General features: G+C 43.3%; 1 protein-coding gene across 1 annotated transcript in view; it reads right to left on the bottom strand.

Annotated features, from left to right (window-relative positions):
• PDZD2 (PDZ domain containing 2) overlaps positions 1–16,070 on the bottom strand; it is a 243,996-nt gene that overhangs the window by 41,405 nt on the left and 186,521 nt on the right. The window contains exons 6-8 of the mRNA XM_060091616.1: positions 11,346–11,457; positions 3,937–4,082; positions 305–424 (exon numbers count right to left, since the gene is read on the bottom strand). Coding sequence (XP_059947599.1) covers positions 305–424; positions 3,937–4,082; positions 11,346–11,457 — 378 coding nt within the window. The remainder of the gene's footprint in view (positions 1–304; positions 425–3,936; positions 4,083–11,345; positions 11,458–16,070) is intronic.

The raw sequence follows: 16,070 nt of genomic DNA, 5'->3' as shown, positions 1-16,070 counted from the left end.
CAGGGTCTGACTTTCTTTCAATCGTGGTAAAAGTTGGGGCATTTACCCCATCCTTGACTGTGCCCTAGCGGCCAGGTGCTGACTCCAGAAATCATAAGGGCAAATATGGTATGATGTCACTTGGAGGCCCACAGGAAAGGATGTTGGGGAATCCAATCAAATCCACCCAAAGACCACTTAATCTATTCTCCTTTATACCTTTTACTTTTTATTTCATGTAAAAACAACACTAAAAAGTAACCATTTAAAACATATATGCTAACATTTACCTGGAGAGCAAAACAATGTACAGAAAGGAGCTCACCTTGCCCTTTTCTTTGTACAGGCCAATGATAGAGATGACCGAAGGCCGAATGAGTCTCCAAGGAGATTCCACCTGAGTAGTGCTCAGCGAGCGAGTGGACTTCTTCACAATGTGGTATTCCTAGAAGTCGGCACATGAGGTCAGAGGTAGTCTCACTCATCCTGCTGTGGTCTCTGGCATAAAAATATACTCAGATTTGGAAAACCTTGCAGTTGTCTTTTGTGTTAGACAGCCATTGCCCTCTGGTCCATATCTGGTCCAGTGGCTTAAATAAAGTTTATTATAAAGAACACTGAAGGAACAGCCCCAACTGTGACTGGCTGTCATGCTTTCTTCCCCCCACATAAAAAACTGCTTGGCAACCACCTGGGGCCGCTCTTTCCTTGACCCTACTCCACAGATCCTACTTCTCGCTTTCTGGATTGGAGTTAGGAACCGGAAACCGAGAGGCCTCGGAGATACAGAATGACCATCCTCTGGTCGGGTTCTCCCTTGGAAGTCACCCTCGCGCCACCCCAAGTTCACAATCATGGTTAGAAAGTATCTCACCATTTTAAGCTTAATTCACTCACTCAAAACTCAGCAAGCCCTCATTTCTTATAAAACCCAAACCGCAAACCCAGACAAGAGACTGCAGCAGCTTTAGTTCTAATCCCTCACATTTGGAAAATAAAATACTTTCCCACAAGCCACACTTCCCCTTCCTGGCACACAGCAGCTCAAAATCTCCATCTCTTTTTCCTGTCCATCACCCACCATATCCATGTGTGTAAGCAGGGTGCACTATTTATAACAAGAGACTGAACGAATTCCTTGCTAAAGCATTGCAACAATCTAGCTCCTTGCTATTCTTTTATTTATTTATTTATTTATTTTTGGCTGCATTGGGTCTTCATTGCTGCGTGCAGGCTTTCTCTAGTTGTGGCGAGCAGGGGCTAATACTCTTCGTTGAGGTGCACAGGCTTCTCATTGCGGCGGCTTCTCTTGTTGAGGAGCATGGGCTCTAGGCACGCAGGCTTCAGTAGTTGTGGCATGTGGGTTCAGTAGTTGTGGCTCGTGGGCTCTAGAGTGCAGGCTCAGTAGTTGTGGTGCACGGGTTTAGTTGCTCTGCGGTACGTGGGATCTTCCCGGACCAGGGCTTGAACCCGTGTCCCCTGTATTGGCAGGTGGATTCTTAACCACTGCGCCACCAGGGAAGCCCCGCTATTCTTCTTAGAATAATAAATTGCTTAAATAACACAAATATTCTAGCATAAACAAAAAATGCTAAAAAATCATTTCATGTTTAATATGAGAAAAGAGACACTAGAAAATAGTTTATCCTTAATTAGCATATTCTACATTCAAAGTTAGAAATCAGATATCTGCTAATGATATTTTCGTATTCTTGGCAACTTAGAACAATTGTATTTTGCTGTTTTACAAAATTATCTGTCAGCCATGTTGGCCTCCCAGACTCTGATTCATTAAAAAAATGACATTGGCTTGGCCAGGTTACCACCCTTTTACCGAAACTGTCATGGGAATAGCCAGACATAGCTCTCAAATACAGAGGTTCATGTGCAGACTCATAGGGAACTCTTTCTCTGATCACCAACCTCCAGCAGCACCTCATTCCATCTCCCCTTTGGGAACCAGAGGCCAGCATGCTTCACTCTTCTCTTGGAGAGTTTCAGGGGTCCCACTACATTTTTAGACCTCTGTTGTCCAATATGGCAGCCACTAGCCACCTGTGGCTATCTATATTTAAATTAAGATGAATTAAAATTAAAAATGCACTCCTCAGTCTCACTAGCCACTTTTCATGTGCTTAAAAGACACACGTGGCTACCATATTGGGCAGTACAGAGATAAAACATTTCCATCACTGCAGAAAGCTTTACTGGATAGCTCTATTCTAGACAATACTTTTTAGTGGAGGGAGAGAAGAAAGAAAGAACGAAAAAGAAAGAAAGAGAGAAAGAGAGAAAGGGAGAAAGAGAGAAAGAGAGAAAGAAAGAGAGAGAGAAAGAAAGAAGAAAGAAAGAAAGAAAGAAGGAAAGAAAAAGAAAGAGAGAAAGAAAAAGAAAGAAAAGAAAGGAGGGAGGGGGGAAGGAAGAAAGGAAGGTGAATCTTGGGAGAAAAAAAAGGCAGAAAATAAGAAGAGAACACAAGGGAAAGAACAACTTGAAGAGGAAAAAAAAAAAGTTTCTTCTTTAAAATCTTCACTAGCCTGTACTTCCTGGCTCCTAGAAGCCTGGTTAGAAGAAATAGGTATTCCTGGGCTATAAATACGGTCAGGTTTCCTCAGCGGGTCAGTTAGGAAATCAGCACCTCAATGCTGGACATCCTTGGCCATGATGGCAGCAGATCCGCTCTCACCTTCCTCACTAACTCAAATCGTCTGAAACGCGGCTCTCCTATGACTTCTTGATCTCCCCCTGCCTCTGTTGATCCAATTGGATCATTCTGCACAGGCCACAGACTTGTCTCCAGGCACGGGTCTGGAGGAGTTCTAACCAGGCCCTATGCAAGTTTTTTGCTCTGCTTTTGCTTGGTGCCCCAATTCAAGTTGCCACTGGGGGGATTCCACACAAGACAGCCTAATCAGCAGCTGCCTCTGCAACACGGGCACTTTTTAATTTTATTGGTCAAGCAAAACTCCCTGCACAGGGATTCTGGTGCATCGCTTGGAGCCAAATACTCAACCTCTTTGAGATTCAGTTGTCCTACCTGTAAAAAGGTGAGGCACAAAAAGCAAGGGCCCAAGCCAGATGCCCTGAGCCAGGTCTTGTAGGACTGTTCGAACTACCTGAGTCTCCACGCACTGACAGGTGTCACCACTGATACACCCTCCTCCCTCCATCTCTACTTCACTGCAGGCCTGGGGACAAGATGCCAATGACTCCTCTTGAGCGCTCTGGCTGATGGTGCCAGGACTCAAAGACACTCCACAAGTTCCCCAGAGACTGAGCCTGCCTCCAACTTGGTTATGAGACGTCTACCCAGTTTCTACTGGGTTGAGGATGATGGAATGGAGGAGGAGACCCTGAGCAGGGTTGTGGAGCCCCGAGCTCTGGTGGGGATGGGCCCTGGAATATTAACATTCCCACCTTCCTCACCCCTCTCGGCAGCCTCTTCTGACCTTGGCTGTTTGAGCCATGACTGTATACCAGGTAGGATCCCAGGCACAGCGTAGGCACACCCAACCGCCTCCGTCCCTCACACGTCCCCGCACCCACCCACCCAGCAGGCGATGCTGACACATGACACACCCACTAAACAAGAGATGGTGGTTCTCACCACAGACCGTGACACGCCATTGTCTCCTGGCATTGAAAGCAGCTCTTGTTTCCAAAACACACAGTAGAAAGAGGATCAAGGTTTTTTTTCTTCTCTTCTATTTTCAAATATTAGGCTGACTACTTCCTTCTAGCCTCCCCGGATAGATCTCACTGACTATACTAAATCTCTAGTCCTGAATACCCCTGTCCCTCATAGATGGACAGGTCTTCAGAGCACGGAAGCTCCTGCTTGTCTCGGAGAGAATAAAAGAAAACCTGGAGACCTAGGGCTGGAAACATGCTCTTCCATCCCTAACCAAGTAACTGTGACTGGATAAGAAAGCCAGGGGCTCCACGGTGCTGCGCTACCTGTGCCGTGCCCGTCGAGTCCAGGAGCTGGGGGAGAGAGTGCTTCCGGCCATCTCGGGAGACCTCCAACATCCTGGCCCGGGGGTCCCCATTTCTCAGCATCAGCTCATTATATTCTTCAACAGACTCTAGACGGTGCACGCCCCCTTGAAAAAACAGAGGAGAAAACATGACTTGATATAGAATGAAGAGAATCTTAAGAGCATGCATAGGTATGAACTTGTTAATTTCCACCCACATTCATGGTTGCTCAGACGGCCTGGTGTCCAATACTTCAATACTTTCAAAGCACCCAGCTCACTGCACTCAACCATCAAGCTCTGCATAAGCTTGGTGCGTGCTGAGGCCATAATGCCAGACTCTGAAGAAAGTGCTCGATTTTGAAGTGAACAGCTTCAAAAAGGGCAATGTATATGTTTCATCCAAGTAAGATGTAGCTGTGGTTGATAAGGCAATAAACAATAGTGAGAATGCTATCAGCAGATGACTTCTTAGTGCTGGAGGAATATCACTTTGTGGTTGGTATAGTTCCATGATTGGGGGATGCCTTTTTCCATGTATAGCAATGACTATTGAAACAAACTTTTAGTTAAAGTATAACAACTTACAGAAATGGGCAGAAATCATTAAGTGTACATACAGTTCCATGAAACTTCACAAAATGAATATGCCAATAACCAACATCCAGGCTAAGACACAGAATATTACCAGATCCCCAAATCCCCTTTTGTGCCACTAACCCCCTCACCCAAGGGTAACCATTATCCCAGCTTCTAACACCACAGATCACTTCTGCCTATTTTCAAACTTGATATAAATGAACACATACAATATGTTTGTTTTGGTATCTGGTTCCTCGTTCTTAGGATTTGTGAAATTCCATCATGTTGCTGCATTCCAATGGTTTCTTCATCTCCTTTCTGCATACTATTTCATCGTATAAACACAGCACAATTTATTTATCCATTCTATTGCTGATGGACATTTGATTTGTTTCCAGTTTCAGATCTAGAATAAGGGTCAGCAAACTTCTTCCGTAAAGGCCAGATAGTAAATGTTTTAGGCTTTATGAGTCACAAATGGTCTCAGTCACACATTCTTTAAAATTTTTTTTACAATGCACTAAAAATGTAGAAAGCATTTCTATCTGTGGGCCATACAAATACAGCTGTGGGCAGAAGCTTGCTGACCCCGATCTAGAATACACTGTTACTGGACATTCTGTGACGTTATCTGTTGGATGTACCTAGGAGAGGTGTGGCTGGGTTACAGGTATGTGTTCCCCTTCACCATGCAGGATCACCAGGGTGTGTGAGTGCTTGTTATTCCGCTTCCCTGTCACACTTAGCAGTGTCAGTCTTTCTAGTTTTAGCCACTCTGCTGGATATATAATGGTATTTCCCTGTGGTTCATAATTTACATTTCACTGAGGACTAGTGAGATTGAGCTTCTTTTTAAGTATTCATTGGCTGTTTTTCTTTTTTAAGGTTGTAAAGAGGCTGTTCAAGTCTTTTGCTCATTCCTTTCTTTTTCACTTTTTTAATTGGACTACTAGAAAATTTTATTATTATTTTTCTTTGCTCATTCTTTTATTGGATATACCTCTGTTGATTTACAGGAGTTTTATTTTTTTTATTGTTAATATATTTTAGATATGAATCCTTTGTGGAATCTATGTATTGCAAATTTCTTCTCCATGTCTGTGACTTGCCTTTTCACTCTCTCAATGGTATTGTTTTTTTTTTTTTTAAGATGTTGGGAGTAGGAGTTAATTAATTAATTAATTAATTAATTAATTAATTAATTAATTTTTGCTGTGTTGGGTCTTCGTTTCTGTGCGAGGGCTTTCTCTAGTTGTGGCAAGTGGGGGTCACTCTTCATCGCGGTGCGTGGGCCTCTCACTATCGTGGCCTCTCTTGTTGCGGAGCACAGGCTCCAGACGTGCAGGCACAGTAGTTGTGGCTCATGGGCCTAGTTGCTCCGCGGCATGTGGGATCCTCCCAGACCAGGGCTCGAACCCGTGTCCCCTGCATTAGCAGGCAGATTCTCAACCACTGTGCCACCAGGGAAGCCCTCAACGGTATTTTTTGATGAACAGAAGTTCATAATTTTAATGTAGAACAACATATATTTTCCCTTTATGGTTAGTACTTGTGTCTTGTTTAAGAAATCATTATAGTAGGGGCTTCCCTGGTGGCGCAGTGGTTGAGAGTCCGCCTGCCGATGCAGGGGACGCGGGTTCGTGACCCGGTCCGGGAAGATTCCACATGCCGTGGAGCGGCTGGGCCCGTGAGCCATGGCTGCTGAGCCTGCGCGTCTGGAGCCTGTGCTCCACAATGGGAAAGGCCACAACTGTGAGAGGCCCGCGTACCGAAAAAAAAAAAGAAAAAAAGAAAAAAGAAATCATTATAGTAATGATTTTTAAAGACATCTTTATCATACTTAGTTTATATTATACACTATTTTAAAATAAGATAGTTTAAGGGACTTTAATCTTTTTAAAAATTTTAATTTATTTTTTATTGAAGTATAGTTGATGTATAATATAAATTACACATGTACAATATAGTGAATCACAGTTTTTAAAGGTTATATTCCATTCATAGTTATTATAAAATATTGGCTATATTCCCTGTGTTGTACAATATATCCTTGTAGCTTATTTTATACCTAATAGTTTGTACCTCTTAATCCCCTACCCCTATGGCCCCTTCTCCACTTCCCTCTCCTCAATGGTAACCACTAGTTTGTTCTGCTTCTTTTTTTGTTATATGCACTAGTTGGTCATATTTTTTAGCTTCTACATATAAGTGTTATCATACAGTATTTCTCTTCCTCTGTCTGACTTGTTTCACTTAGCATAATACCCTCCAAGTTCATCCATGTTGCTGCAAATGCCATTATTTAGTTCTTTTTTATGGCTGAGTAATATTCCATTGTATATATACACACATCTTCCTTATCCATTCATCTGCTGATGAACATTCAGGTTGCTTCCATATCTTGCAATTGTAAATAATGCTGTTGTGAACACGGGTGCGTGTATCTTTTGGGATTAGTGTATTAGGTTTTTTAAAATATATATACCCAGAAGTGGAATTGGTTGTTCATATGGTAGTTCTATTTTTAGTTTTTTGAGAAACCACCATACTGTTTTCCATTGTGGCTACACCAGTTTACATTCCCACCAACAGTGTATGAGGGTTTAAGGGACTTTAATTTTAAATGATGGATCAATTACATTGAATGTAGCTATAATCATATTATGATGTTTATTATATACTATATATATGTGGAGAGCCATGTATATATATGTGTTTGTGTATATAACTATATATACACATAGATTCTTTGAAATATCAAATTCTCCTAGACTATGTAATATTTCATTTGATGACTTAAAATTTCAATTTATCTAAAAATTTCTCAGAAAGTTTTTCATGGAATAAAACAAGATGATTCTGTACTCTTTTAAAAATATATAATATATTGATGAGTTTTTAATAGTGATGAAAAGTTAGAACAGGGCTGATACAGCTATATTATAATGGACATCACTAAAAGCCTGGTTTTTCAAAAGCTACATATTAACTTTGTCATACAAATTTCAGGTTTTCAAACACCTGAAATTCCTTTGCAATCAAAAGAAAAATTTTCATTTTCACAAACCTAAGGCATTAACATGGATAAATCAAAAATACAAAAGTTAAAAGGGACCTTGCTGGCAAAAAAGGAGGTATGAAGTAAAGAAAACTCTGGTTAGAATATCAGGAAAAATGTTCCATGAAACAGCTTTAGTCATTTTGGAGCCAGACTGGCCAAAATCTTAGTGGAAATGGCTGGAAACTCTTTACAGAACCTCCTTAATAATTCATGACTTAATAATTCATGACCAGATTAATCTATCTTGGCATGCTTACTCATCTGAAAAAGATTTATTAGAAGAAAATTCCTTTTGAGCTGACAGGGAAGCACTTGCCATTGATAGAAGAGAAACCACATACGGTAGTGTCTGTAGATAATATACTGATATGTGAATACCAGAGTGACTCGCTTAAGAAAATATGAAATAAATATCCAGGTTTACAGGACACAGAAATTAGGAGGTGATCACATTAAAATCTCCTGCATTCAAATGTCTTTAGACTGAACATATTTCAAAGCACTGAATGGAGAACCAATTCCTTAAGCCTCTTTAACGTGCCTCCAAACTACTTTTCCAGTCTGAGCTCCCACTATCCTGCTACATGAATTCATTGCTCTAGCCTGCTGATCCTCAAAGGATTTGGCCTCTACCCACATCCTTTCCCAAACTGGGAAACGTATAACTATCACTTGAAGTTTTACCCAATTTTGCCCACACCATCACCTCCCATGCCAAGAATCTCCTTCCCCCAAATCTCTCTGCTGGACTGAATCGTTGTTTCTGTTGGATTATTGGATCTTTCAGATAGCTGAGGCAGAAAAACAGTTGCCAAAAACTTCTCTAACCAATTCTTTTCCCGATCGTCCCTAAGTATTTCTCACGCATTTTGCCCCAAGTCTAGACCCCGGGTTTCCTCCTCCTGTGTTCTACCAAGACCCGCCAATGTACCGGCCATCCTTTATCTTGCATCCTCTGGATGTCTCCCCCAGTATCACAAGTCAGAGAGATTTCAGTCTTCATACCTCTTGTTCGTGCCTTATCATGACCTGCAAGTTCTTGAGAATCTTCCTAACTGAACCCATTCAAGCATCTTCCCCTCTTGAGAGGGAGCGAGAACAATGATAATGAAAATGCCAATGATGAATGTGATATTAACGATGACAGTCATAACAGTGGCAGCTACCATGTGGTGAGGGCCCACTGCTGCCGCAGTTTGGCGTGGCGGTACCATATACATTCGCTCAACTGGATCTCTCAACAAGGCCCAGCATTTAGAAGGCATTCACATTGATTTGCAATTATAACCCTCATCTTACAGGTGAAAAATTTGTGACCCAAAGAACTTAAGTCACCTGTCCCAGGTCACACAGCCAGTAATGGCAGGGCTGGGAATTGCACACAGTTCTTCCTGACTTTGTGCATGTGCTTCTTCTACTATATTTCCTTGTTATGGCCTTGGATGTCTAGGAAAAACACAGGAAGAGAGGGTGGCATCCATTTGTGGCAAACAGAAGCCAGTTCTGGATTTACTACTCAGCCGAATGTCCTGCACATTCTAAATTAATAGTACGAACATGGAGAATCATAGATCTGGAAGGTCGTCAGCTAGGATCCCCTCCCCACATCTGTATCTGTAAAGGCCCAGACTGGGGAATGGGATTCTCTCCAAGTTCCTCAGGAAGCCAAGGGGTGGGGAGGAAGAACTCTGTCGGGAAGGCAGACTGAATGAGTGACCTTTGGGATCCCCTTAACTTCTCTGGTCACATCCATAAAATGAGGAATGTGACTGCACTGGTTTCAAAGGTCCCTGTATTTCCCCAGAGCTCTATGACCCTCCCCTGGGAACTGTTTATAAGGTGCTGATCAGACAGCTGACCTAAGGACCTCCTTCCGCACCGCAAACACACATAGGATTTAGATGTATTTCTCTCAGTTGGTCCTCGGGGCTGAAGAGAAGCTGGTCGTTCTCTCCATGTGAGGACCATCAACATGACCTTTCTCTCTAGTCTTATCAGCCTCTGGTCATCACACTGCTTTTTGTCACAAACCCATATCCTAACACTCAGTCAGATAGACACTACCTAATTATTCTGATTACAAATACAAAGCAATTCATTTTGTTACTGAGTTGTTTTGTTTGTTTGTTTTTGTGGTACGCGGGCCTCTCACTGTTGTGGCCTCTCACTGTTGTGGCCTCTCCCGTTGCGGAGCACAGGCTCCGGACGCGCAGGCTCAGCAGCCATGGCTCACGGGCCCAGCCGCTACGCGGCATGTGGGATCCTCCCAGACCGGGGCACGAACCCATGTCCCCTGCATTGGCAGGCGAACTCTCAAACACTGCGCCACCAGGGAAGCCCTGTTTTTTTTTTTTTTAATGGATATATTTGATGGTCCTAAACCTGCCACCTTACCTGAGAACAGTAGGGGGCAGGCAATGTGGGTTGGAGATGCTCTTGGTTGGCAGCCAGAGGTGGCAGGAAGATGAAACTGACATAGTGGGGGATGGCGATACACCATGCTTTGTACTAGGTGCTTTTATGTGTGTTTTTTGTCTCTTTCAACCTTTCAAAGTCAGGATGATAATCTCCTTTTTCAGGCGAGGGAGTGGAGGTTCAGGGAGGTTAAGTAACCAGCCCGAGGTCATAAGGTAACTGAAGAGCTGAGAAGTAGGGCTTCCCTGGTGGCGCAGTGGTTGAGAACCTGCCTGCTAATGCAAAGGACATGGGTTCGTGTCCCAGTCTGGGAAGATTCCCACATGCTGCAAAGTAGCTGGGCCCGTGAGCCATGGCCGCTGAGCTTGCACGTCTGGAGCCTGTGCTCTGCAACGGGAGAGGCCACAACAGTGAGAGGCCCGCATTAAAAAAAAAAAAAGAAAAGAGCTGAGGGGTAAACTTGATTCCACCAAGCTTCCAAACGGTTGCTTTTCCTGCTAGACCAGATGTCTTTTACAGCTGGGTAGCCAGGGGTGATTTCTCCATGAGACCAGCAGACACATTGCTGAGGGCCCATGCTACTTCTAGGGGCCCACAAAAATGTTTTGATTTCTTTTAAATTCAGGAGAAAAAAAATGAACATAATAGTAATTAATAGATGATAATGAATCCAGCTTGTATCTTTATACCAGTGCAGCCATGAAATATAATTTGCGGGTTTTTTCCCTCTCTTTCTATAGAAAGAGCCTATCAAGGCTAAAGTGCCTCAGACCCACAAAAGTCCCCCCACACAGCCTCTGACTTTCTCTCTCAGGGCCTAGGCCAGCTGCTATGATGTGCCCAGGAAATGTCAAATCTATCTGTTACAAAAACTACACCTCCATCCTATTTCCCCCCTCCCCTACCCCATTTAGTTGAGATGCAGATTTGTTACTAAATAAATAGCTCTTTGCCCCAGGTTCCCACGGACCAGGGGTTTGAGGAAGAGGTATGTTTGTTGGAAAGATAGGCCGTCAGGAGTATTCCACAGTGAAAGGGTCACCTTAAGTCCTGTTGAAGTAAATGAACCAAACACTACAGGAAATTTATGTTTAAGCAGAAGCAAACAGAGATGGTGACATTCATTTCATTATGACTCAAATAAAAATACTGACGTGGGCAGCCAGGCTGAAGGTGGTTGTTATGCCTGGGGCATGCACCATCAAAAGGAAAAAGAATTTGGAGGTTTTAAGGAAAAAAAGAGCTCATCCTGCAAATGACTTTATCTTCCTGAACTCCTGAGGCTGGAAGCTCCATTTCAGGCAGGTGTATCAGGCAAAGAGTCCACATACCTGAAAGACGACTCTTGAGCTTCATTTTACTGCTTCCTTGTTTCGGACTTTCTAAGGGCCCCTTGGATTCCTCTGGACCGCATGCATCTTGGGGGTCCTCTGTCCTAGGCATCTGAAATGCAGAAAGCACAGAGTTGATGGGAGAGGCTAGCCTGCGGCCACTTCTGCCATCTCCTCTGAGACATTATCTCAGTCTCAAGCAGCAGCAATACAGGCGTCACATGAGAAAAAAGTTCATGGGATCAAAGCACAGCCCTTCAGATAACCTGGAACCACACAGCCTCACCCTGACAAGTTCCTCCCAGGCATGCATTTCACCGCACAGAATAGAATCAGGGAGGTTTCAAACTGGAAAGGGCCCATGGGGCCATTTTGTTTCTTGAGAAAATGTGTTGATCAAGGTCACCCAGGTGGTCACAAAGCCACAAGTAGACTGCAGGTCCCCTGACTGGTGGGCCAGTGCTTTTCCCTACAGTACAAACTACAACAATTATTAAACCAGAAATTTTAAATTCAATTCTAAAATTCTTAAAATACAGTAAAGCCTTGATTTGGTGGCAGCCAAATAACTACACCCTGGGTCAACCAGATATTCCATGTGTTACACTCCCATTAAAAAGAAACAACAGCTCCAAAATGGAGTTGCTTGTGCTAAGCCCCACCCAGACTTCATACCTAAAGGAACTGCAGTTCCAGCCTCTCCCAAGAGTAGAATTTAAACCAGTCAGCCAGGAATCTCCTGGTCAGTGAGGTAATCTGCCTGAAACCCCATTTTTCTTTGAGGGACGGTAATCTTGTCTGAAAGAATCCAGCCTTGTAACTTCAGTCCCACCCTCTGTCCGCCTATAAAACCTTCCATTTTGTACAACTCTTCAGAGTGCCTTTCTCTTTCCTAGATGGGATGCTGCCTGAGACATGAATTGCTGAATAAAGCCAATTAGATCTTCCAATTTACTCGGCTGAATTTTGTTTTTTAACACTCTTGAGTACTGATTAAATACCTTCCAGAATCAAGCACCACCCAGGACACACAGAGGCATCTATGAAGTCACCCCACATGTCTGTAAGTTGTATGTCTACATTATCAGACACCAAGAGGTTATGCAAAAAGCATGACCCCAAGGCCCCTTGGTCCTACATCTGAGAAAAGCCCAACATGCTAAGAAGAGTTATGCTTACTAGAGAGGAGAAGGAGACTTATGTGGTTATAAAAATATTTGGGGGGTAAATTTACATGTATAAAACTTAGGAGATACATCAAACAAATGAGCCTTCTCATTTGAAATTTTATTCTCCTTTGAGGTTCTGGAGAAAAAAAGTCATATTAATTAAAATAGGTAAGATTCACACTAAGTAACACATATGTCCTTTAAAAAGACATAGATGATATCCTTTACCACTTAGCAGTCATTGGAGAGTCTTGTAATTATAATGTAAAGAAAAAAAACCCTGAATTTTAACAGATAATAAAAATTATACCTTGTATATCAAATTCAGTTTATGAAAACGTATAAAGTAAGCAGTAAGAGTAATCTCCCAGGTAAGTCCCCTTTTTAAGAGGTAATTGTTTATAGCTAACTCTTATATGTAATATAAAAGATCTGGAAGCTTCCCCCATCCCTCTCAAGTTCAAGTATCTTTTGGGATGAGAAAGAAGAAAAGAAAAATTCTGAGAAATGAGGAGATGTAGGCAAATTGAGGAAGAGGCATTGGGAAAACAAATTAATCTTGATATATAAAACAAAGATAAATTTGGTGAATTCCTATTACAACGTCCAGGATTGGCAGGTCTCCAGGTTTAAATTATGAAGTAAAGGCAAGAATGGAATCCTGAGGGTGATTTTAGAGATTCTCTAGAGGGACATCTTTCCCAACACCAAATTGGGGCATTAATTCATACACAGTACAAAAGAAGCCTCTTGGAGACACGCCAGGGATCGGGGGCACAGAAGGAGACATGCAAATAGGAATAATCCAGAGAGAAGCCTCAGGGCCTCTCCTTTGCTTGGCTTAAAAACTTTATGGAAAGAATCTGTCTCCAGACTGTAAACAGCAATTGATGGAGACGGAGTATAATTCCTGGTTCTTTCCGGTTACAACGCCTGACCCAGGCTCCCAGAGAAAGGTATTCCTCGGTTTGCTAGTCATTACCGCCTCTGATGCCCATTACATGGGTGGTTTACTACATAGCGGTCAAGTCTCAGACCATCAGAAAGGCTGACTGAGAAGCTCTTGTGCCAAGGGAGGAAAGCAACCCCAGCCCACCGTTCCTGGACCTGTGAGGTTTCCTCCTTCCACTCTGTGCTCCAGTTTTCCAGCACAGCCCCAGGTTTGCACACAGTCAGAGACATTTTGGAGATGACAGAAGCACTCACAGAAGGAAAGTGGCCTGTCCGAGGCTTCCCAACTCCTACAGGAGAGGCTGCAACTTCACATTCAGTCTCTGGATTTCCAGCTTCAGGTATTACCAGGCTATTTCCCACCTCCAACCTGAGATGCTTTTCAATTAAGTTAACACTTTGGATGATCAATACTGTACTGTAGGGCTTCCCTGGTGGCGCAGTGGTTGAGAGTCCGCCTGCCGATGCAGGGGATGCGGGTTCGTGTCCCGGTCTGGGAAGATCCCACATGCCGCGGAGCAGCTGGGCCCTTGAGCCATGGCCGCTGAGCCTGCGCGTCCGGAGCCTGTGCTCCGCAACGGGAGAGGCCACAACAGTGAGAGGCCCACGTAACGCAAAAAAAAAAAAAAAAAAAAAAAAAAATACTGTACTGTACAGTTCGTTCACCTCGATTTTTTTTCATTTAATTTGCACAGCAAATATGTCTCAAGGTGGGCTTCCCTGGTGGCGCAGTGGTTGAGAGTCCGCCTGCCGATGCAGGGGACACGGGTTCGTGCCCCGATCCCGGAAGATCCCACATGCCGCGGAGCGGCTGGGCCCGCGAGCCATGGCCGCGGAGCCTGTGTGTCCGGAGCCTGTGCTCCGCAACGGGAGAGGCCACAGCAGTGAGAGGCCCGCGTACAGCAAAAAAAAAAAAAAAAAAAATATGTCTCAAGGTAAATAATATTATCTCCACTTGACAAGATGAGGAAATAAACTGAGACCCTAAAGTAACACCCTTTTGTTTACAACACATACCCAGGATCTAGGATAGATTATATGTGAAGAGCGTACAAAATGAGTGGTGTAGAGTTTTACAAGAGCTTTACATGCTCTATGTTGAATCTGAAATCTTTATGACGCACACATGAATGCTGTAAACTCTTTGATTTTTTGAATCTGGGGAGGTGGTTTAGAAGAAAGAACCACAGCCTTAAGAAACAATATTTTCTTTTTCTTTTTTTTTTTTTTTTTGCGGTATGCGGGCCTCTCACTGTTGTGGCCTCCCCCGTTGCGGAGCACAGGCTCCGGACGCGCAGGCTCAGCGGCCATGGCTCACGGGCCCAGCCGCTCCGCGGCATATGGGATCTTCCCAGACCGGGGCACGAACCCGTATCCCCTGCATTGGCAGGCGGACTCTCAACCACTTGCGCCACCAGGGAGGCCCTATTTTCTTTTTTTAAATCCTGAAATGCACCAAAGAATGACATGATTTGGTTTCTATGATCTATAAAATACCAAAAGATTATACCAAAGAAATTTTACACTCAAGATGGTGTATGTTAGGGCCTCCCTGGTGGCGCAGTGGTTGGGAGTCCGCCTGCCGATGCAGGGGATGCGGGTTCGTGCCCCGGTCTGGGAGGATCCCATATGCCGCGGAGCGGCTGGGCCCGTGAGCCATGGCCGCTGGGCCTGCGCGTCCGGAGCCTGTGCTCCGCAACGGGAGAGGCCACAACAGTGAGAGGCCCACATAACGCAAAAAGGAAAAAAAAAAAAAAAAAAAAAAGATGGTGTATGTTACATAACTACTGAAAGCCTGTAGCTAAAAGCTAAAATCAATCAGAATGGACCCAGAGATATCTCAAAGCTTGGCAAAGGGCGCACTGATGAGCTTGAGGCAGAAGTGAACTCTTATTTCAGAACCTCCTGACCACGTTATCAAAAGGTTCTGAATTTAAACAGAACCATTTCCTCTTGTAACAAAAAACCAGTCTGTCATGGTTTTAGGTGGCTTATAACTCAATGAACAGGAAGTAGGTTGCTTAGATACATTAGTTCCATATTATTTCAGGAAGTAGCAACATATGAAGTGCAGTTTGATTACAATGAACCTCTCTTCAGTTTTATGACTATTGTCTGAAAATGTCCACACTGTAAGAAAGACCCTTTGCTGTACTTTTTTTTTTTTTTCAGACATGCAGAACAAATCAAACTGTTCTGGAAATGATGTCATTTTAGTTGTTCTAAAATGAAATGTGCAGAAAGTTCTCCTAGAAGGCCTTTGGTTCAGAGAAACAGTTGATATAATCTATTATTCATCAGCAATTTCCAATTCACGTGTCATATAACAATGCCATTATATTAATGGAATCTAATATAATTTGCCAATTTCCAGGTTTAGAGCCTCTCTATCTGTACAGTTTTCCACACCTATAACCTATGAGATTCTCTCTCAGTGAAGAAGAATCTCTAGCTTCTGTTTTTATAGCAAGGTGGTAGGGGAGTGTGGTTGAGAATCCTGGGCATAAATCCTGGTTGCACCATTTAGTAGCAATTTAGGCACGTTTGTCAACCTCTTTGAGTTCTAATGTTGTCGTTTGAAAAATAGGGCTTGAATTAAGAATTA

The sequence above is a fragment of the Mesoplodon densirostris genome, chromosome 3 (assembly GCF_025265405.1).
Source record: "Mesoplodon densirostris isolate mMesDen1 chromosome 3, mMesDen1 primary haplotype, whole genome shotgun sequence".
NCBI lineage: Eukaryota > Metazoa > Chordata > Mammalia > Artiodactyla > Ziphiidae > Mesoplodon > Mesoplodon densirostris.
The sequence above is the reverse complement of the archived record's forward strand: the minus strand, read 5'-3'. Positions and strand labels throughout refer to the sequence as shown.